This window comes from Dermochelys coriacea, chromosome 2 (assembly GCF_009764565.3).
Source record: "Dermochelys coriacea isolate rDerCor1 chromosome 2, rDerCor1.pri.v4, whole genome shotgun sequence".
Classification (NCBI taxonomy): domain Eukaryota; kingdom Metazoa; phylum Chordata; order Testudines; family Dermochelyidae; genus Dermochelys; species Dermochelys coriacea.
The window spans coordinates 61292042-61315677 of NC_050069.1; the positions used below are offsets into that span (position 1 = coordinate 61292042).

Here is a 23636-nt window from a genome sequence, read left to right on the forward strand (position 1 = left end):
CCCCAAATCGATGGCTTGGTGGAAAGGTTTAAAAAGACACCGAAAACCGTATTGCAGAAATTTGTAGAAGAGGATCCAAGCCACTGGGATACTCCTCAGAGAAGGATGGGAAGAACAGGAGATCCAGGCAAAGGGAGTGGCCCATCATGTGCTGCAGTTGTGGGAGTGACTGCAAACACTGGGGAACTTCACAAGAGAATATGGTACAAGCTCAGGAGACCCATGTTCAGCAATATAACAATGGGGCCCCACTTACAAAGTTTTGAACCCGGAGACCGAGTTCTGCTTCTATTAACCTTGGCCAAATCCCAGCTCCTGGCCAAATGGCAAGGCCCTTTCGAGGTCCTTTGATGGGTCAGACCGGTTGATTCTGAGATCCCGCTGCTAGGACGACACTGGGTGATGTGCATGTTCATGTCAGCCTGCTGGAGGCATGGAAGACCAAGGAAGATCTACTCATCAACCCCTACCCACCCAAAACAAAGCATGGACCACTTGTCAATGGCCCTCTCAAGGCCAGACCAACGGCAATGTGAGAAGGGCTCACTCAGGTTCAACGGGAGCAATTCCAGGATATCCTGTGAGCCTTCCCCGATGTCTTATCAGTCTGGCCAGGGCAGATGCCAATGGCAAGCCATTTTATTGCCACAATACCCAATCAGTAGGTATGCATTCCCCACAGGCCCCTGCCTCACAAGATGTGGAAGCAGTGTAGAAGGAACTGAAGACTATGCTGGACTTGGGCCTGATAAAGGAGTCACACAGTGAATGGTGAAGCCTGAGAGTCCTGGTCATGAAATCAGATGGCTCAGGGTGTTTTTGCATTGATTTCAGGTAAATGAAAGTAAATGAAATTTCCCATTTTGATGCCTATCCAATGCCACAAGTGGATAAACTCTTGGAACAACTGGGGCGAGGAGGGGGAAGAAACAAGTTCCTATCTACTTTAGATCTGACTAAGGGATATTGGTAAATCCCCCAACACTGAACTCTTGCCTTAAGATGGCCTTTCCAACACCCTTTGGCTTGTATCAATTTATAACAATGTCACTCGGACTGCACAAGGCCACGGCCACCTCCCTGCAGCTCATGTACTGACTGCTACAACCTCCAAGCACTATGCCATGCCTACATCGACGGTATCATGTACTGCGCCCTGTTGGGAGGACCATCTCCAACACCTATCCAGGGTACTCCAAGCTCTTAAGGATGCTGGACTCACAGCAAACCCCACAAAATGCCACCTCAGGCAGAGTGAGGTGATTTACTTTGGATACACCATGGGGTGGTGGTAGAGACAACTACAGCCCCTGGTTGACAAGATACAGGCCCTGTGAGATTGGCCCACCACTATAACAAAGAAGCAGGCATGGCAATTCCTTGGCCTAGCCAGATATTACCATCATTTTATCCCAGAGGTTGCAACCCTGACAGACCTAACTAGAAACTCACATCCCAGGGGGTCCAATGGTCCGCTAAGTGAGAGACGGCCTTTCAGATGTTGAAAGAACGACTCACAAGAGGACAAATCTTGATACACCTGAGCTTCCAGAAACCCTTCATTTTACAGAGAGATGCTTCAGAAGTGGGCCTCAGGGCAGTACTGTCACAAGAAAACATCTTGTGCTGTACTTAAGTCACAAACTGTTCCCCAGAGAAACCTGCAATTCAACTATTGAAAAGGAGATCTTGGCTGTTAAGTGGGCCATAGATGCCCTACAATATTATCTGTTAGGAAATACATTCAGAGTGATCACTGACCATGCATCCCTGCGATGCTTAAATAGCATGAAGCACACCAATCCATGTGGATCATGTGGTGGTATCTTGCCCTTCAGCCATACAACTTTCAGGTATTATGCTGCCCCAGGAAGGTTCATGCCAACACCGATTTTTTTTTCGAGGATAGGCAGGAATGGAGGGGAAGAGGAAGAACCCACACTGGGTGCCCTCTTAAGTGGGAGGATGTTTGATGGGTGAACTCACCCTGCACTGGACAGGAAAGGGTTAACTCCTCCTTGTGGGCTAAAGAACATGCCCCAGAGGACATACCCAAAGGACATGCTCCAAATGCAGTACCAATATAAAAGTGAGCAGCTCAGCTCAGTCAGGGTTGACCACCTGACAAAGACAAAGGATGTCTGTTGCAGGCTCTAGCCTCAGAGCCATGGCAGCCCCCAACCACAGAAGCCAGAGGCACCAAGTCCCCGGCAGGTGCCCCCAATACCTGCAGACACCTCAGGGACTTTAGAACCACCAGGAATAGCCCAGGCAGAGGAACCCAGGAACCCAGAAGCTGTCCAGACCACAGATACAGGAGTCACAACTAGAAGTAGCCAAGGGCAGGGATTAGCCATAGTCCCTACTGTGGTCAGCGTGTTTTGGCTAAATCCCCACTGACTCAGTGGTGAATGCACTCGCCTGTGTTAGGGCCTTGGGCTGGGACCTGGTGAAGCAGGAAGGGCCCGGGTCCTCCTACCCCGGCCACCACCCACCTCTGGGTGGAGGCCCACCACCCTATTAACTCTGACCATTAGGCCTTACTGCCCTGTGAATCAGGGCCACCCTATTGACCCCAACCACTAAGCCTCCCTGCCCTGTGAACCAAGGCCAGTCTATTGACTGTGGCTGCTAGGCCTCCCTGCCCTGCAAATCGGGGTAACCCCATTGACTATGGCCAGTGAGCCTCGCCACCCTGCTAACCCCACTGACTCCAGCTGGTAGGTCTCGCTTCCCTGTGAATCAGGGTGACCCCAGCCACTAGACTTCCCCACCCTGTGAACCAAGGCCAGTCTATTGACTCTGGCTGGTAGGCCTTGCCGCCCTGCCAATCAGGGTAACCCCATTGACTCTGGCCACTAGGCCTCACAGCCCTGCAAATCGGGGTAATCCTATTGACTCCGGCAGTTAGGCCGTGTTGCTGCGCTAAGCCCATTGACTGTGACTACTAGCCCTCCCTGCCCTGCAAATCGGGGTAACCCCATTGACTCCGGCCACTCGGCCTCACCACCCTGCTAACCCCATTGACTCTGGCCACTAGGCCTTGCTGCCCTGCAAATCAGGGTAACCCTATCGACTTGAGTCCTTAGGTCTCACTGCCTCGAGGTAAAGGACAGCTTTAGTGCAGGAAGTTAGAAAGGGTATAAATTATTAATAATTCCTAGCTCTTATATGTAGTCGTCATTTGTACTAGAGTGAACTCAGCCCCCACTGGATGGAGACCCCCCACACCATCACATCGTGAAATCTCACTCTTGTATTTCAAAGAGTGTTCTCAGTGTGTCATGACCTACTTCAGTACAATGGTCCCCAAACAGCAAGAACACATGTGCATGCAGGCTCTTCACTAGGGGAGATATTTGGACGCACTGCATCCTTACTGTCCAAGACTACCACCAGAGTCACCAACTGCTTTGCAGATGTTGGTCAGTACTGAGCTGGTATCTGGGAGGGTTTTTTTTATATTATTAAAGCACAGCCTCCAAATCTGGACCCCAGACATTATGGGACTATCCTACTTCAGCCTCCTATATACATCAGGCACCTGACTCCTCTACTCTTTGCTGCCTACCTCTACAGCACAGCAGGTAGCTTGGAAAGAGAGAGCAGAATGAGTAGGGCCATACCAAATTCATGGCCATGAAAAATGAGTCATGGACTGTGAAATCTGATCTCCCACCATGAAATCAGGTCTTTTGCTTGCTTTTACCCTATACTATACAGATTTCACGGGGGAGATCAGCATTTCTCAAATTGGGGGTCCAGACCCAAAAGGGTGTGTGTGTGTGTGTGTGTGTGTGTGTGTGTGTGTGTGTGTGTGTGTGTGTGTAAACAAGGTTATTTTAGGGGGGGTCACAGTATTGCCACCTTTACTTCTGTGCTGACTTCAGAGCTGGGCAACCAGAGGGCAGCTGTTGGCCGGGCACCCAGCTCTGAAGGCAGCATCCCACCAGCAGCAGTGCAGAAGTAAAGAGTGGCAGTACCATGCCTTGCCATCCTTACTTCTGCACTGCTACCTTCAGAGCTGGGTGACCAGACAGTGGCAGATGCTGACTGAGGGCTCAGCTTTGCAAGCAGCAGTGCAGATGTAAGAGTGGCAATACCATACCAAGAATTCCTTACTTCTGTGCTGCTGCTGGCAGCAGCTCTGCCTTCAGAGCTGGACTCCCGAGCAGCAGCTGCCAATCTCCAGCTGCCCAGCTCTGAAGGCAGCACCACCACCAGCAGCAGTGCAGAAGTAGGGGTTGTGGTATTGCTACCTTCTTACAATAACCTTGTGAACCCTCCCTCCCCCCCCGTTAATAACTCCTTTTTGGGTCAGGACCATTCAATTACAACAGCGGTGACATTTCAGATTTAAACAGCTGAAATCATGAAATTTACAATTTTTAAAATCCTATGGTTGTGAAATTGACCAATATGGACCGTGAATTTGGTAGGGCCCTAAGAATGAGATAAGCCACCCTATTATCCTTTACATCTAGAATACTGGTCAATTGTTTGTCATGCTTTTCTTTTATCTCAGCATAGATTAATATACTGCCCATAAATACACCACCTCTTTGTCCTGTAAGTTGTTCTCTCATTTTCTGTTGTGGATTGGAGATTTCTTTGTGATGTCAAATGGCAATCGGTAGTAACAGTACTGTCAGAGTGAAGAAAAAAATGTGTTCATTGTGCCAGTGTCTGGAGGCAGGGTTCTCTGCCTAAAACTGACTTCCAGCATGAAGTAATGAATAGAGGTTGATTCCATTCAATCTAGGAATAATATCTTCCATAGTAAAGAAAGCAAACTTGTCTTTGGGCAGATTTCTCTAACTTTGATATGCTGAGCCATAAGTGCACTTTCAAAATATTTTTTTAAAGGAGAAAGTTAGAAAGGGTATAAATTATTAATAATTCCTAGCTCTTATATGTAATCGTCATTTGTACTAGAGTATAATTCATACTGCTCTATTATAATAAAATCAATCATCATTAATACACCGTACAGTGTATTTTAACTTTCATTCACTCTTTGACTACAACCTTTCACAGAGCAATGTTTAGCATTTGGTGTCAAACATTTAACAGCAACAAGTTCATTTTCACAAACACTAGGGGATATATAAGCTTAGGCCTAGCCTAAAACAAGGATTCAAAAACCCTGTAATGCTAAACCTCCTCTCTAATGAATGGTATATCAGTTAATGGACTTATATGTAGTAAGAAAATGTAATGTAGTTAAAACAAGGAAAACTTAAAACAGCAAGTTAGCTGAGTGAAAATGACTCTCACAAAACTAAGGGAGATGCATCATTATCTGCCCTCATTAGAACTCATTTTGAATTAAAATATGGAAAGAACATAATGTGTGTAATTTATTAGTTCAGCCCAGATCCTTTTCTTTTTGTAATCACTTCTGTACATGTGCACCCCCTCAAACTCATGCCTGGTAAGTTGCTGTGTACACCATATTCTAGGAAAAGATATATGACTCGTAATATAGAGGAGCATTCATTAAGAGTGAATGTAAATATACTGTTGCATTTTCCTAATCAGCCAGAAGATGGCTATAGAGTTCCCAAGAGCCAATTTTTCTTCTGCTCAGTAAAGCATTCTGGTTTTCATGCACTAGGGCTCTGTCCAAAATCTGAGAGTAATAGTTCCAGTGTTAACAGAATAACCTGATCAACCGCTCTGACAGGGAAGTGATATGAAATCTCAGATTCAGAGCCTGAAAAGGAAGAATAGACTTCCCAATTTTGTTTAAATTTACTAGAGTCTTATATGTTCCATTGAGTCACTTCACCCACAATTTTATTTTCCCAGTAAGAATCCAATAATAAGAATTCAAGACGCTTTGAATTGAAAGTCTGATGCTATGTGTCTCTGTCCCTTTTATTATTAATCACAATTATTTTTTGTGTTTCCATAATGACTTCCATCTTGAATGATGCTCAAGTGCTTTACAAACTATAACCATGCAATACCACTGAAACACCTCCAAAGTGCAATGCAGCAATATACCAACAAGGTGGGAGGGCGACATTTTGGATAAATCCCATTATTGAGAAAAGTGCTTTAATCTTTACTATCCTAGCTGAGCAGACACGACCATCTTTAAGTGTCCAGTCCAAAAGATGAGTTTAAGAGAAATAAAATTAATTAAGTCCCCAAAGAAAGAATACTTGTCTAACTATTCTGGAGATTGGTCCTGCAGCCCCTGTACGTGCCAATTTCCAAAGACAGCCATCACAGAATCCATGGATTTCAGGGCAGATCTGCACCTGAGTAGGTTAGATCAAATTGTTGCCAACCTACACCAGCTGGCAACAATCCAGAAATGACACCCCTTACACCAAGGCTGGGAGGTGGGATCGCCCAGGAGTCATATTCTGATTTCCTGTCTCTGTACCAGCACTCCCACACAAGGAAAATTTCTATTCTGCAAAGGGCTGTAACTCAAAAAAAAAAGGGCTGTGATCCTGTAACTTACAGTAGGTTAGAATAAAATGCCAAATAGTTCAGCAAAGTTAATTAAAAATTTAAAGAGTGTAGGAAAAGGATACTTACAACTGAGGCCACAGTTATCTCAGTGTAAGGAAAACCCTAATTTAAGAACTGAATAGAAATAATTATGTGCAGATTCCTCCTTTTTCAATCTTAGCAAATATCATTTTCTTTTATTACTCATACATCACACTAAAAGTAAACAGATTCTATAAGCAAAGGCATTATATCATGTAGCAGCTGCAGTACTGAGATAGCTTTATCTTCCTTACAGGTTCGACTGAACTTATCTAAAAATGTCAATCTCAAATTAAATCACAAACATTGATCTCAAGCAAGAACAACATGATTTGAAAGTTCAGGTTGAACAGAAAAAAGGAGAAACCATCCCAGAATGCTGATGGCTAGTACTGTAGTTCAATTAGCAGACCACAGTACACTGGCATGTAGGACAAGATGTGTAACTGATCGTGGGTAAGTCACCTTTAATGACTACAGCATGGTTCAGACCAACAACTGTACCTTACTGAAAGAAGTACTACATCTTAAGCATGTAACCAGTGTGACATTATTGATAAAAATCTAGCTGTATTCCACACAATTGTGTGTTTTCAGTTAAATGGCCAGAAATATCTGGTTTTAATGGGCATATTCAATGTTCTCTCATAGGCATTTGTTGCATTTCTTCCCACTCTCAGTTGTGCACTGAGTATGCTGTAGAGAGGATAATGATGTGTCTATGAAATCTCTCTCTCTTGCATTTCACAGTGTTCTCGGGATATTTAAGTAGTTCATGACACATACTCCCAACACAGCAGGAACACATGTGCACATCAGCTCTTCCCTGGGAGAGGTATCGGGAGGCACTGCCTCCTCACTGTCGATGACTATCTTCTCCAGAGTCACCCACTGCTTTGGGAATGTTGGTCAGTATAGATAAGGTATCTGTGGAGTTTATTATTAATTATTATTAAAGCACAGCCTCTAAATCTGGACCCCAGGCATTATGGAACTGTTTCTTACTTCTGCCTCCTATATACACATCAGACAACTGGCTCCACCCTGAACTCTTTCCTATTTACCTCTACAGCACAGCACGTAGCTGGGAAAGAGCAAAGAGTAGTAACTGCCACACAGGAATTGCCTGTGGCTTCCTACAGCAGCTTCAGATTTCTTTCCTCCTCATTCATGGCTAATAACCATAGTGGGATAGAAGGGGACAGGGATCTGTGTTGCTTCTCCTTCCAAAAGCCAGACAAGACCTTCACTCTTAGGACACACCTGCACACTACATCAAACCGCAGAAACTTCTGGAAAGCTTTGACTTTTGGGGCCATAAAGAACTGTGCTATGGATCATCCTATATGAGTTTCCATGAGGACATGTGGTTCCCAACACCCTCAGCCTTTTGCAGCCACTGAAGTGGCAAGTTATCACTCTTTAAAATAAGTCAGCTTTCACACATTGGCAATTTGCTTTCTCCCTAGTTAAGACTTGGCATAGTTCAACTGTTGGACTGGCACTACTGGTCCAATTAACTGGTTAATTGATTGCTAAAATTATTAGTTTTTCCTGTGATTATATTTAAGTTCTAGAATTCTAGACACATTGGGTTAATTTGTTTTTCCACCATAATGGCAAACCCAGGGAAAAGAATGGATTTAAGACCTGCCTTTTTTGTGTGGGAAATATATCTGTAATAGCACTCCCTCTCCCCAAAAATGCCTGATGTCTTTTACTAATGGAAAATAAATGCTCCATTTGCCTTGGTTTTACTTCTTGGCCCCATCAGGACAAAATTTTCTTTGTAGCCCACCGTTTACACCTTCTCTAAAAAAATTACTTTTTTCAGTTTAAGTTTCAGTTTTTCCGATATTATTTACAATTCTTAATCTGGTTTATGTAAGTAAGTGATTGTTTATTGGAATCAAAGCCATGAAATGGCTTGTTTTCTTTTATTAAAAGTTTTATTTTAAGTGAACAGTGTCCCTGATCTCCCTTTCACTTACCCAGTGTAACTTTGTTGACTTCAGTGGAGTTACTCCTAAATGACACCAGTGTAAAAGAAATACCACCAATTTTAGTACATATTTATAATATATTAGTAAGTTCAATATTCCACAGTCACATTAAAAAGTTAAAAGCAACTTACTGTGAGAGAGATTCTCAAGAGCTTTCCCCAGCTTCTTACTCTCCTGAAGAATATGATTTAATTCATCAAACTCATGGCTCTCCAGTTTTGTCCGCCAGTCCCTTTTAGGATGCTCTATTGACCTTGGCACTAAGTAAAATTATATATAAAGATTAGATTTCATAATTCAGAAAGCTACAGTAGCAATAAGCTGTGCAATGAGTCTACAAGATTCATAGATTCATAGATACTAAGGTCAGAAGGGACCATTCTGATCATCTAGTCCGACCTCCTGCACAGCACAGGCCACAGAATCTCACCCACCCACTCCTATGAAAAACCTCACCCATGTCTGAGCTAATGAAGTCCTTAAATCATGGTTCAAAGACTTCAAGGAGCAGAGAAGCCTCCCTCAAGTCAACTATGCCCCATGCTATAGAGGAAGGTGAAAAACGTCCAGGGCCTCTCCAATCTGCCCTGGAGGAAAATTCCTTCCCGACCCCAAATATGGCAATCAGCTAAACCCTGAGCATATGGGCAAGATTCACCAGCCAGATACCCAGGAAAGAATTTTCTATAGTAACTCAGATCCCATCCATCTAATATCCCATCTCAGGGGATTTGGCCTATTTACCCTGAATATTTAAAGATCAATTACTTACCAAAATCTCATTATCCTATCATACCATCTCCTCCATAAACTTATCGAGTAGAATCTTAAAGCCAGATAGATCTTTTGCCCCCACTGCTTCCCTTGGAAGGCTATTCCAAAACTTCATTCCTCTGACGGTTAAAAACCTTCGTCTGATTTCAAGTCTAAACTTCCTGGTGGCCAGTTTATACCCATTTGCTCTTGTGTCTACATTGGTGCTGAGGTTAAATAATTCCTCTCCCTCTCCTGTATTTATCCCTCTGATATAGTTATAGAGAGCAATCATATCTCCCCTCAACCTTCTTTTAGTTAGGCTAAACAAGCCAAGCTCTTTAAGTCTCCTTTCATAAGACAAGTTTTCCATTCCTCGGATCATCCTAGTAGCCCTTCTCTGTACCTGCTCCAGTTTGAATTCATCCTTTCTAAACATGGGAGACCAGAACTGCACACAGTATTCTAGGTGAGGTCTCACCAGTGCCTTGTATAACGGTACTAAAACCTCCTTATCCCTACTGGAAATGCCTCTCCTGATGCATCCCAAAACCGCATTAGCTTTTTTCACAGCCATATCACATTGGCAGCTCATAGTCATCCTATGATCAACCAATACTCCAAGGTCCTTCTCCTCTTCCGTTACTTCTAATTAATGCGTCCCCAACTTATAGCTAAAATTCTTGTTCTTAATCCCTAAATGCATAACCTTACACTTCTCACTATTAAATTTCATCCTATTACTATTACTCCAGTTTACAAGGTCATCCAGATCCTCCTGTATAATATCCCGATCCTTCTCCGAATTGGCAATACCTCCCAGCTTTGTATCATCTGCAAACTTTATTAGCACACTCCCACTTTTTGTGCCAAGGTCAGTAATAAAAAGATTAAATAAGATTGGTCCCAAAACCGATCCCTGAGGAACTCCACTGGTAACCTCCCTCCAACCTGACAGTTCGCCTTTCAGTCGGACCCGTTGCAGTCTCCCCTTTAACCAATTCCTTATCCACCTTTTGATGTTCATATTGATCCCCATCTTCTCCAATTTAACTAATAATTCCCCATGTGGCACGGTATCAAATGCCTTACTGAAATCTAGTTAAATTAGATCCACTGCATTTCCTTTATCTAAAAAACCTGTTACTTTTTCAAAAAAGGAGATTAGGTTGGTTTGGCACGATCTACCTTTTGTAAAACCATGTTGTATTTTGTCCCATTTACCATTGACTTCAATGTCCTTAACTAATTTCTCCTTCAAAATTTTTTCCAGGACCTTGCATACTACAGATGTCAAACTAACTGGCCTGTAGTTACCCGGATCACTTTTTTTTCCTTTCTTAAAAATAGGAACTATATTAGCAATTCTCCAATCATTCGGTACTATTCCTGAGTTTACAGATTCATTAAAAATTCTTGCTAATGGGCTTGCAATTTCAGGTGCCAATTCCTTTAATATTCTTGGATGAAGATTATCTGGGCCCCCTGATTTAGTCCCATTAAGCTGTTTCAGTTTCGCTTCTACCTCTGATATGGTAATATCTACCTCTATATCCTCCTTCCCATTTGTCATGCTACCATTATCCCCAAGATCCTCTTTAGCCTTATTAAAGACTGAGGCAAAGTATTTATTTAGATATTGGGCCATGCCTAGATTATCTTTAACCTCCACTCCATCCTCAGTGTTAAGCGGCCCCACTTCTTCCTTTTTAGTTTTCTTCTTATTTATATGGCTATAGAACCTTTTACTATTGGTTTTAATTCCCTTTGCAAGGTTCAACTCTACTCGACTTTTAGCCCGTCTCACTTGATCCCTACATGTTCTGACCTCAATTAGGTAGCTTTCCTTGCTGATCCCTCCCATCTTCCACTCCCTGTATGCTTTCTGCTTCTTCTTAATCACCTCTCTAAGATGCTTGCTCATCCAGCTTGGTCTACAACTCCTTCCTATGAATTTTTTCCCCTTTCTTGGGATACAGGCTTCCGATAGCTTCTGCAGTTTTGATTTAAAGTAATCCCAGGCCTCCTCTACCTTTAGATCCATAAGTTCTTCAGTCCAATCCACTTCCCTAACTAATTTCCTTAATTTTTGAAAGTCAGCCCTTTTGAACTCAAAAACCCTAGTTGCAGATTTATTTTTGTTAATCCTTCCATTTAGTTTGAACTGAATTAGCTCATGATCGCTTGAGCCAAGATTGTCCCCTACAACCATTTCTTCTATGAGGTCCTCGCTACTCACCAAAATTAAATCTAAAATGGCATCCCCTCTAGTCGGTTCAGCAACTACTTGATGAAGGAATCCATCAGCTATCGCATCTAGGAAAATCTGAGCCCTATTATTATTACTAGCACTGGTCCTCCAGTCTATATCTGGGAAGTTAAAGTCTCCCATGATCACGCAGTTTCCATTAGTATTTACTTTATTAAAGACATTAAAAAGGGCTTTATCCATATCCAAATTAGATCCCGGAGGTCTATAGTACACCCCAAGCACTATCGTAGGAGAGGCTTTACTAGTTTTCTTCCCCAATGTAATTTTTGCCCAGACAGACTCTGTCTTATCCATTGCATCGCTTCTTATTTCTTTACATTCTACCTCATCATTGATATACAATGCTACTCCACCCCCTTTAACTTTGTTTCTGTCTTTCCTAAAGAGCACATACCCTTCAATACCTGTAATCCAGTCATGACTACTATTCCACCATGTTTCTGTTATCCCTATAATATCTGGTTTCACTTTCTGCACCAGTAGCTCTAGTTCCTCCATTTTGTTACCTAGACTCCTCGCATTGGTGTATAAACATCTTAATTTTTGCTGTTTGGCCTCGCTCACATTTTGTACCTATTAGGCACAGTCATTCTACAGCCAGTATAACCTATTAGACTAGTATCCACACCGCCCTCACTCCTTATATACATTCTCCTACCCACGGCTGTATCCATTCTTACTTCATCTTCTTCCCTCTCAATGCTAAAATCTGGCGTGGAGATTTTCTGGACATCTCCCATCCATCTCCCCCCAATTCCTAGTTTAAAGCTCTCTTTATCAGTTGTGCCAGCCTCGATCCTAGAAGTCTATTTCCTTCCCTACTGAGATGAAGTCCATCCCGAGAGAACTGACCTCTGTCCATGAATGCCTCCCAGTGGTCATACATCCCAAAGCCCTCCTTATAGCACCACTGCCTAAGCCATCTGTTGACAGTCATAATCTTGTCAGACCTTTGTTGCCCTTCTCTAGGAACAGGAAGGATCCCGCGAAAGATCACCTGAGCCTTAATTTCCTTAAGCGTCTTCCCCAGCCTAGCATAGTCTCCCCTTAATACTTTCCAGCGAGAACCTAGCCGTATCATTTGTTCCCACATGAAGGATAATTAGGGGATTCTTTCCCGCTCCCTTTAAGATCCTTTTCAACCTCAGGTCTACATCCTGTATCTTAGCACCCGGAAGATCAAGAATGCTCATAATGTTGAAGTCAGTTTTCCCCTTCCTATAACACTAACTGGATATATTTTTATTTCACTTAGTGAGGAGGTTCCAAAGGATGGGGGCGGGAGGAAGGAAGGGTTCTGAGGCAGGATTTCCAAATGACCTTTGTAACCAAATCAACTAACCACCAGGAACAGCTAACACTGAATTCTCAGACAAAAAAAAAAAGTACACACTGGTCTGCAAGTGAAACCACTACATGGTAAATGAAATGTATGCCTATTGGCTAATAAAACAAAAGAAGACAAAATGGAAATAAAGAACTCCTATTTCTGTTTTTTATTATTAGTTTTTACCATAAACAAAACAAAATTTGTTTTATTTATATAAATACTCCTGCCATTGTCTCAATTCAGTTTACACAAAAGCAAAAGAAACAATTGCATCCGATGAAATGAGCTGTAGCTCATGAAAGCTTATGCTCAAATAAATTTGTTAGTCTCTAAGGTGCCACAAGTACTCCTTTTCTTTTTGCAAATACAGACTAACACGGCTGCTATTCTGAAATTGAACATAATAGGTCTCCATTACATACCAGGTAAAAGGCTTTGTAAGCGTATGAGCTTTTACTCTGTTCCCTTAGGGCTTCTTGGGATGCATTCTCTTCTGTTGAGTCTGCATTATAACATCCAAGAGATTTTATTTTAAGAGAACATTAGCTCAACTCTAAAGTTGACCTCAACTGCTATGCCAGAGGATAGAAAGCTCCCTCATGTCAAAAGCTATGTAATTGGATTGCTGCATTCTGCATCAAGCTGCAACTCCTGAGTTAATACACACTGTAGTAAACACTATATGGAAGTGACAAAATTCTGGGTGATGCTAGTAACATTCCTTTCAAAAAGAAATAGCCAATGTCACTGCCGCACATTCAAATGAAAATAATTTATAAGAAAATAACATGACTACTGCTTCACCTCATTTAAACAGCTTTGACATCTTCCTTTTTGATTTCACTAAGTCTCAACTCCCTTATTTACAAACTACATCAGCACCAAATACATAAAAACAATTTACAGACTTCTATATCTTGTGCAGCACAAACTGGCACTTGAAATGATATGGAATTGCTGGGTTCCTGGTTAAAAGGAGAGTTATTCAAACCGATGAACATAAAGAAAGCTCTAATTCTTTCCTCACTATGAGGATGTAGCTCATTAGTGTCAATAGGAATCACATGCACAACAATGAAAGACCTTTTTATATTTGTTTTTGTTGCTTTAGTCATCCTTTTAATTACTGCATTTATTTTAGTGCTCTCCCATTCCCTATATTAGGATTTTTTAATGTTTATTAAAAGTCTTATTTCTTATTTGTATACTATACTCTGAATAACTGTCTTCCTTATTAGCCCTAACCAGAATCAATTTTTCCTTAGATGCACTGCAGAAAAAATAGAAATATTGATTATTTCCCACAGATTCTAGAAAAGAAAGCAAAAGTCCATTTTCTTTTCTGAAGTTAAAAATCATGTGTCGCTTCTTCTACTAATTTCCCTCTTAAGCATTTATTAATTTTTGATATCACAGTAAATTAGCAGAAGAAACTACATAGATAATCCATGCCTTTGAATTTGGGTCTTGGCTTATTTTTCCACAATTAGGTAGTTTCTTGTACAGGTTTCACTGCATATCATTTCTATTCATTTCTCACTTCAGATTTAGTATAGCCCCTTAGTAATATTCCTACCCTTCTCCTGTTTATGCTTAATCATTCATCAAAATGTGTCCATATTTTAAATCCCCAACATATTACCTGAATCAGCCTTGTGTGTTATTCAAATCTATAAACAATCTTTGCCTTAAAAGGATGCACCTATAATTTATGATATTCATAGCTTTTTTGTATGGAAGTCAGTTAGCTTTTCCCTTTTATAAAGTTGAGATTTCATATCAGAAATCACCATTTGATATTGCATCTTTCATTCTACATCTCAGAAAGCTGCCCCTTTGCCACCAGCTTCTGTTCTCTCTCTCTCCTTTTCCCTCCCAACATCTACAACAGACACATCCAGCCTCTTAGTTAAACCTTTGTTCCTAAAAGAATAATCTGTTTTCTATAGGGAGATTATTTTGTTTTTTAAAGAGATACAACTGTCTTTTCAAAGATCAGACTTGCTGGTGAATCAGACCATTGGCTCATTAAATCTTCTAGCAATAGCTTCGGGGAATGCAACTCCCACCACCATAAGGCATGTGCACACACACCCACGGGGGTGGTGGAAAATTCCTAGGCAGTCATGGAGACACTCTGTGGCAGCCAGTTTATGCTTGAAGTGAGGTAGCATATACTTCTTAGCGTGCATAACTACAGACATCATTATTGGTCATAAAATTAGCCATCCCCTTATTAAAACCAACATTTATCTTTTAGTTCCTTGCGGCAAAAAGTGCTAACATGATCCCTGGTTGTATAACAGAGGAATACTAAGCAGGAATAAGGAGATATTACATCTGCATAGGACATTGGTGAGATCACTACTGAAATGCTGTCTCTACACTTTAGAAAGGATGTTAAGGAGACGGTTTAGAGCATAGGTGCTGGAACTAGCGGTGCGAGAGGTGCTGCACCACCCCCTATTTGAAGTGGTTTCCATCATATACAGGGTTTGCAGTTTGGTTCAATGGCTCTCAGCACCCCACTTTCAAAACTGTTCCAGTACCCCCCTGGTTCAGAGAAGAGCTACAAGCATGATTTGTCATCTGAAAAAACTAGTCCTTACTATGATGTTAAAGGATCTCAATCTATTTAGTTTATCAAATAAAAGATTAAGAGGCAAATTGATCACAGTCTTTGATACAAGCATTGTATAAACATAAATAGATAATATTTAATCTAGCAGTCAAAGGCCTAACAAGATCTAATGGGCAGAAATTGGAGTCAGCAAATTCCAGTTGGAAATAAGAAAATTTTTAAGCAGCAGGATTAATTAATCATTGGAAAAAGCTTATGGGAAATGTGGTAAATTCTCCATCAATTGGAGCTTTTAAATCACAAAAATGTAAATTGTCATTCAACCACAAGTTATGGTCTTGATGTGGGAATCACTGAGTGAAATTATATGGCCTAAATTACACAAGAAGTCAAACTAGGTAATGATAATTGTCCTTAAAAAAAAAAAAAAGACTCAATGAGCTGTAATAGTCAATTGATTTAATCACTTTGAAACTTATTTTGGGAGAATAAATTTTATAAAACAGAATTTTTCTCCAAGTGAAAATTAGGATGCTGGGACACGATGATGTACTATCATGATTTATTAAAGCTGAAATAACAAAAGAACTACGAGCACAGTTGAGATGATAGAATAAATCAAGGATTAAATATTTCAGGAAGACAAACAATTGATGCAGTGGCTTTCAGAAGTCTTGGTTACTCTGGACTTAAACTTACTACAGAAATCATTTCTGAAAGAGTTACAGAAGGAAGGAGTTTCTGTAGTTAGTCTACAAGTATGGTTTTTATGGCACACAGTATATGTGAATCTCATTTCAGATGCAGTTTTTAAAAGGTGTGGGAGAAATTTCAGCCCTCCACTATGCATAACATAAAATGATAAAAAGACCTTTTCATTACTTGAGCTAAGATACCATTCCAGAACCTGGACTTTATACTTCATAATATTGAATCCCCATCACCACTTCTAATTTTGTAGAGTACTGGAAGAAGGCATAAATATTTCAGAGTAAAATACAGGAATTCAGCACAAATATTGTTGGTAAAATCACCAGATGGGTAAAATAAGGACTGAAATCTGTAGTGGTAGATGTGATAATGCTTTAAAAGTCTATTAAAAATATTAATAGCTATATCAGCTGGCCTACTGTCTTTAATTAATGTCTACCGTCAGCCCATCCTATTGGGGCACCCTGCATTACTCCTGGTCCTTGAAGCATCAGGACGGCAAGGCCTGTGACTGTCTCCCGGCCAGTCTCTATGGCCAGCAATCTTTGAGGCACAGCAGTCTTCTTCCTGTTCACCACCCTTTCCTGTGGCCGGTTCTCTCTTTTTAAGCATCTCCACCCTGGCAGAGTAAGCTTTACAGGTGTGCCTTGTTAGAGCTGAATGAGCCCAAAATGAGGGTATGCGCCTTCACATCATCTATGGAACTGCACACAGTGAAATTTTTAGGAAGTACTGTGGCTATACATGTTATGTACCTTTCTTCTCTGCAATGGGAAAGGAAGTACCAGTTTTGATTATTCTGAGTCAAGATAAATGGACTTCTGATGTGTATTTCTATTCCTCTTGTTTGCAGTGTAGCTCCATCTTTATAATGCACTAAGCATTAAATCAAGTGGCATTCCAGTGGGGGAGATTAGACCACTAGCAGATTAATGGCTCAGAGAGGCCACCTTGCTGCTTATGTTGTATATCCCTAGGAAAACTCTAAAAAATCAGCTCTAGTGAGCACATCTTGTGTATAAACCTAAATGTTCACAGTTTCCACCAACTCCTTTCCCTACGTTCATACTGAGCTTGCAACAACTCTGTAGTACCACTGAGTTTCCTGTGGCAGATGTCTAAACAAAACCACGGGGTGCCTAGAACACCACTTGGTTTAGAACACCACTTGGTTTCCCAATACTGATGACTCCTTAGAGTCAGTCAGCCTGATGTGTGGCTGGGTTATGTGGCAGCAAGAGGCTAGAGCATTCCTCACATCTAAATAGCTGAGGATCAGAATTAGGCCCCATTAATTTTTTCTGAAGTAGGAATCATACAATGACAGTGAACATGAAGTGCTCTGCCTAACTGTACATTTCTGCTCTTAGACAAAATTTAAACTAGTAATTTCTCTTTCTTTGTATACTGTTTTCTTCTGAATTCTCACTCCTGATAGGGATAGTATTAATGTAGCTATGTTTATATTGATGGGCCTAAATTTACAATGTTATATACACATTTATAACCAACTTTTTTCTCAATAGTGACCTAGTAGGAGTGCATCCTAGTCCCCCAAATACAGCTGGATGGCTTTGTTGTGTTTTTGATCTTGGGAAATATTGTAAGTGATTTATGAAGCATCTGTTTTACCTGTATGAAAACTTACATTTTATTAAGTTCAAAAATAAGTTTATTTAATATTTGGTACAATAAATGGCATTATTATACTTCATTAAAATTCCTTTATCACCATTCACCTTACAGGTCACTGTCAATACTCTCTTGTTCCTTTCCTTTAACATATAATTAGGCTTTCCCAGCAAGTCTCAAAATAGTCCTCCTATTTCCCGACACTACTTGTGTCTAAAACCAGATGTGTTATCAATGAGTTGTTTGCACTGATTGATTCCACTGAAGAAACTACCTACCTCTGCTATTATTAGCACTAAGGCTATAGAAAATAGGTTTTGTGTATGTGTTGGCAACTGAAACATCAATCAAAATCAACATTTTAAAACATAAAACAGTTCATAACATTCAAACTTATTTTTTTCTAAAGTAATCCTATTCATATATGATAGCACAATACTACTAACAGTCTAAGGTGTGTATTAAATATATAACTAGAACTGAAGTCTATTACGATGTGTATCCAACCATTTCAACTGAAGGGAAAGCCCTCTTTTGCATTTTATTTCAACCCTGAGTACAATCGGATGGGTGTATTGATTAATAAAGCATTGGAATTCGCTTACATGACTTGGATTCCGGTGATGGTGGAGAAATGTTGGACACAGCGAGGTCACTCTTTGACTTTTTAGGTTTCTTTGCATTTACCTGCCAGGGTTTATCATAACTTCTATAATCTCTTCTTGTTCCTTTGTTTTCTGTCGCAAAAATAAAATTTCAGGTGATTACATTGCATGGTCACTTTTCAATGTTACATGTTCAATGTTACACTATGTTACATAATAAACCCAGTTTGACAAGGCACCTCCTTCACCTTGTTAGCCTCAGCATTTCTCTCTCTGGTAGTGGAGGCCTGGAGTGCAGCAATCCTACTGCAGGGGTTTTAAATTATTTGCTTCAGTTTATTTTTTCAATATTTACACCGTGGGCCTCAACGTAGGCCCAAGCAGTTCTTTTAAGCAAAAAAAAAATCAAACTCACAAACACAAAATAAATGTTTTCCTGCCCCAACCCCAGATCATTGTCTTATTATGCTGGCTTCTGGTTGCCGGTCTTTCTCCAAATAGGAGTTAACATGACTGTTTCCCCTATAAGGAGGGGAGCAGCCTCCCATCTGCGAGAAACCTTTTCTCCCTGTTGCCCCTACCCTACTGCAGCTACTGCATCCCTCCTGTCTGTGTGTCTCTCTCTCCCCCTCTCCCACCAGAAGAGGGGTTTCTAAAGGTCACTGGCAGCCCTTAATTGGACTCATGTGTCTCTAATTAACCCAAGAACCTCTTTTCTGTTCATAGGGAAAAGGGCCTTCTCCTTCTATGTCTGATAAACCAGCCTCTCTCTACTCTCTCATAGAGAGGATGTTGGCTCAGGGAGTTCTCTGCGACTGTGGGGCCTATTTCTGATCCTCCCTCTGTTCACACATCTGGGCAGAGTTCCTCTGGGCTGCGTCCGCTGGCTCCTTGACATCTTCAAGGAACAGTGGGCGCTGCCTGGGGTTTTCTGGTCAGTGTCCCCTTCAGGTTCCCTACTTTTGACCCTTTGACCCTCACACCCTTTGACCCTGTCCTTTTTTCTTCTGTTGTCCCCCCTGTATTTATTTGAGTCCCAGGCTCAGTGGATTCTCCTACAGCTGGGGGAGAGTCCTTTAGCCATGGGGCGGCTTGCACAAACCCACTTTCTGGAACCCAGCAGGACCACTCTCTCATAGCTGTCAGGTCTGACTTTGTCACACCAGATAAAAATATACCCAGTAGATCCAGGCAACCCAAAGTATCAGTCTAGGACCATAAGGCCAGCTGCTATTCCTCTTCCCCTCGCTGAATTATGCCAAACACAATTTCAGATCTTGGCACAAGAATATACAAACGACTGCTTCCTTTCTTTCACATCTAACTTGAGAAATTTATGGACATGCCTTTGAGTAAAAATGCAGGGGATGATCCTTAGCTGTGACCACGAAGCCTCAACACAGTTGAGAAGTGGGGTAAGGAAAATGGAAACAATGACTTTAAGCCTCCTTTGCACTTCTCCAATACTAGGGCTATTTTCTGACGGGCCAGAAAACAAGCACAAACTGGAGCAATGAGAAGGCTGCTCCAGCTTGCACTGGCTGGATATTGCAGCCAGGAATCACTAGGGTGGAGGAATGCCCATACCCACAGGCCATGCCTTGTGTGCCAGTCACAAGCCTGTGGGAGGCAAAGAAGTCCTTACAGGCAGATCTACACCACCTAAATATCCTTTTGCATGGAAGAGTATTCTGTGACCAGTTAAGTCACTTTAGGGCAACTTTTTGCCAGTGGAGGGCAGGAGCTGGTATATATTATACAGGTATGGAGTTCAAATTAAGTCTTGTTTTGAATATCCTTCTTTTCTGATGCATTTAAAACAATCCCCATTTTGAGACTATTCCTCAACAGAGTGTTAATGGAAATAGTTATTTAGCATTTATTTATATGTTCCAACTTTATAGCTAACATTCAGCTTGGTCTCCTTCATTAATGAGTGCTTTACACCTGCCTGTTAATTCCCACAGAAAACAAAATGTACTTAAGTTACAGTCACACTTTCTAACTGTAATTCAAGGCAAGAACTACCATTAAACACAAGCATTACAAAAATTAATGGACAGATTCTGGTAGCCTTAATCATATTACTGTATGGCACTATTTGAAAAGTGTATGGAAATCAATTGTACTTTAAAGTTACATAAATAACGGACATCAACAAGCTGCCAAAGCTATTCCACATCAGACATCAGAGCTCATCTGCTTCCTGTCTGACTCCCCTCTCCCAGGCCCCTTTCAGGCCCCTCCATGTTCTACCCCAACTTCCAGTGGTTCTGAAAAAAAGTTAAGAGCTTATACTCAAAACTGTAAATGCCAATTGCTTATTAATGAAACGTATTTGCCACACAATTAAAAATTAACCACTGTGCATCTGATGGAGGCCTGCTACGTTCCGACAGATTTTCAGTCAACTTTCGTCACAAAACCAAAATCTTAATAAACACTGTTATGGATGAATATGTACCAAAACCTACTGGTTTATCAATGTGGGGATTGCTATTTTAAAATCAGAGTGCTTGCTATTGCAAATGTTTTAAAATCTCAGAACACAAATTTGTCACACAAGGATTCATACAATAGTAAAAGCTACTTCCTGTAATGTGTTGAGGTGAAGGGTGGTTAAAATGTGTTATTAAAAATCTAAATAAAGATTAATTCCAACCCATAGCTCCACTGTATATTTCATCTATATTTGTTTCGTAGATCTCTTACAGTTTGTATATCTTGAATTATATTGTTACCATTTTTGACCTGATCTATTAGCCAATATAAGAGTCTTGCAGATTGTTTCCATTCAGAGAAGAAATTGATGGAGTCAAGCTTTTTGTTTTATGCAATCCTGTTTATTTACCATAGGAATCAAACAAGAAGAGGCACTTCCATTGGTCACAGTTCTAAGCCTCTTTCCAGACAGCACTCTGACCAAAAAATTTCTCTCTTGGCTCTCCCTCAGGGTCACATTGCACGTGCTTCATATGCTTTCTCTCTCTGCCTGTTCTCCAACTGCTTTTGCTCATAAACATGCATAACCCCATCAAACAATATCCAACCCCCTGAGTACCCAGAAAGATGAGCACATGGGGAGCACAGAAAAAGATAGAAAATGAAACGTTACAAGTCAAAATTCATTGAGTTTTCTTGCCCTTAAGTGGGAATAACCCAATTAGGGGAACATCTGGCCGTGTATGCCTTATGGATTTGTCTCCTTTCTATCATATGGATTTCTTGAATGGTACAAAGAATAAAAAAATCTATTTAAGAAATATTAGTTTCTGTTCATTTTAGAATACTCACCTCTGTTTTCTTCATGTTATTTCTTTGGCATAATAGTATTTTTTTAAAATCACAAAACATACAAATATTCCCCACTTACCTGATGTCTCACTTTCTGCCCAGAGAGCAGCAGATCCAGACAACGTTCTCTGAAGCTGACTCCGGTTCCCCTGTTTGGACTGAAGATGGTCAATGAGAAATGGGATTGGCTGGTCAGGAGTCTCTGTTATCAGCTTGGTCATCAGTTCCTTAAAGAAAGTGGGGGGGAGACAAAAAAAACCACTTAGTGCAGCATTGTACTTTATACTGATCAAAAAATAAAGGCATATTAATAACTGTAATTAATTAAGCCAGAGCCTAACATCAACATTTGCGAGGAAAGTTTGAGTTGTCAGTCATGTTGAATTATTAACCATTATTAGTATTAACCTGTGGAGCATTCAAATGTGTGTAATATTACTAGTTATTCAGAATGTCCTCTGGAATGATCCTGAGGACACTTGATCACATTCACTTGAGCATGTCTGGTATTCCATACAGTGATACAGCCGCAATGATACAAGCATTCCAGGAAGACACACATGTTTTGATTCTGATCTCTTTGCATGACTGCAAAGGAGGAGAAACACCATTGACCTTAATGTTATACCAATGTAAGACCAGAATCTGGCCCACAAACTCAACAGATTATATAGATTTTGTTACAGGAATGAAAATACCCAAGGCCCAATTTTCAGAACTGCTAAGCACCCACAGCTCCCATTGACTGTAGATGTGAGTAGTTGTGTGTGTTTTCACAGAGGAGCTTGCAAAATGAAATTTAGTTTTACACAGCTGCATTTGCCAAATTTTCTCAGAGGATGCAACTTTCTGAATTAAAACTAGCTTCCAGTTTTAATGTAGTCTAACCCTAGGTATTCAGAGTTTTCCCAGTACATCCAATGAAGTCAATAATTAAAGGCAGCTTGTGTGGTATGTGTTCTGTAAATTAACTCTTTAACAGTCCAACAATATAAAAAGAGCATAAAACAACAAAGCACAAAAAGCATATAGTCATATGAGATGCTGAATGCCCTCAATGCCCATTTAAATCAATCATTTTTCTTGCAAACCACATTAGTATTTTTCATTCAAGCTACAAATACATAAATGGTACTATATATTTTAGCCCAGGTGGCAGAATGTAAAACAAATATTGTATACAAAACATGTGTATCAAGCCAAAGTCAGAGACGATGATTCATCACATGATCTATCATCAGACAAACACATTTTGTGTAGTTCACTCTATCCTCTGATTCTGCATTTCTGGTTAAGCTAATTGTTCATGGTAGCTAACTCCCATGAGCCCTCTCATGGCTTCGGGACAGCCTTGCAAGTGGCCCCATGACACAATATCCCCCTTCAAGGGGCTTCTCCTATAACTCTCAAACACCTTTGTCCATTCTTGGATTCTGCTTTATTCAATTAAACATTCAAAATAAAGTTTGCAAGTCCATCCATTGTCTCAAGCCTTTCCTGCCTGTAGTTTCATTCCCCAAGTTTCTCTGCTGTATCCTCCTTGCTCCCAACAGTCTCCGTTTTCCCTGATAACTATTCCATTGCAGCTCCCTGCTGCCCTTTATAAGGGAACCAGGTGATCCTTCCTCATATGTTCCTCCTTTGTAATCAGAATTGGCTGCCCCCAGGTCTCTAGTCCTGAAGAGGCAAGCCACCCTATTACCAAGTACAAAACCAATAAAATAAATATACAAAAACCTTGTAAAGCATTTGGGGTTGCAACACCCACAACATACCTGACACAAACCCACAACATGCAAGGAAGGAATGAAAAACGAAGCTAACAAAGAGTACATACCCTGAATTCTTCCATGCACAGTGTTGACTAATACATGCGGGCTAGAATACATATATATTATGCTGGATAATGTTATCCACAAGATATATTACAAGCATTTTAGTACAC

The 23636-nt window shown here is 40.8% G+C and overlaps 1 protein-coding gene across 4 annotated transcripts in view; it reads right to left on the minus strand.

The window, feature by feature from the left end:
* Positions 1-23636, minus strand: part of C2H8orf34 (chromosome 2 C8orf34 homolog) — a 258751-nt gene that overhangs the window by 179367 nt on the left and 55748 nt on the right. For all 4 annotated transcript variants that reach the window (XM_038389172.2, XM_038389171.2, XM_038389175.2 and 1 more), the window contains exons 2-4: positions 21771-21918; positions 18398-18529; positions 8645-8773 (exon numbers count right to left, since the gene is read on the minus strand). In XM_038389172.2, coding sequence (XP_038245100.1) covers positions 8645-8773; positions 18398-18529; positions 21771-21918 — 409 coding nt within the window. The remainder of the gene's footprint in view (positions 1-8644; positions 8774-18397; positions 18530-21770; positions 21919-23636) is intronic.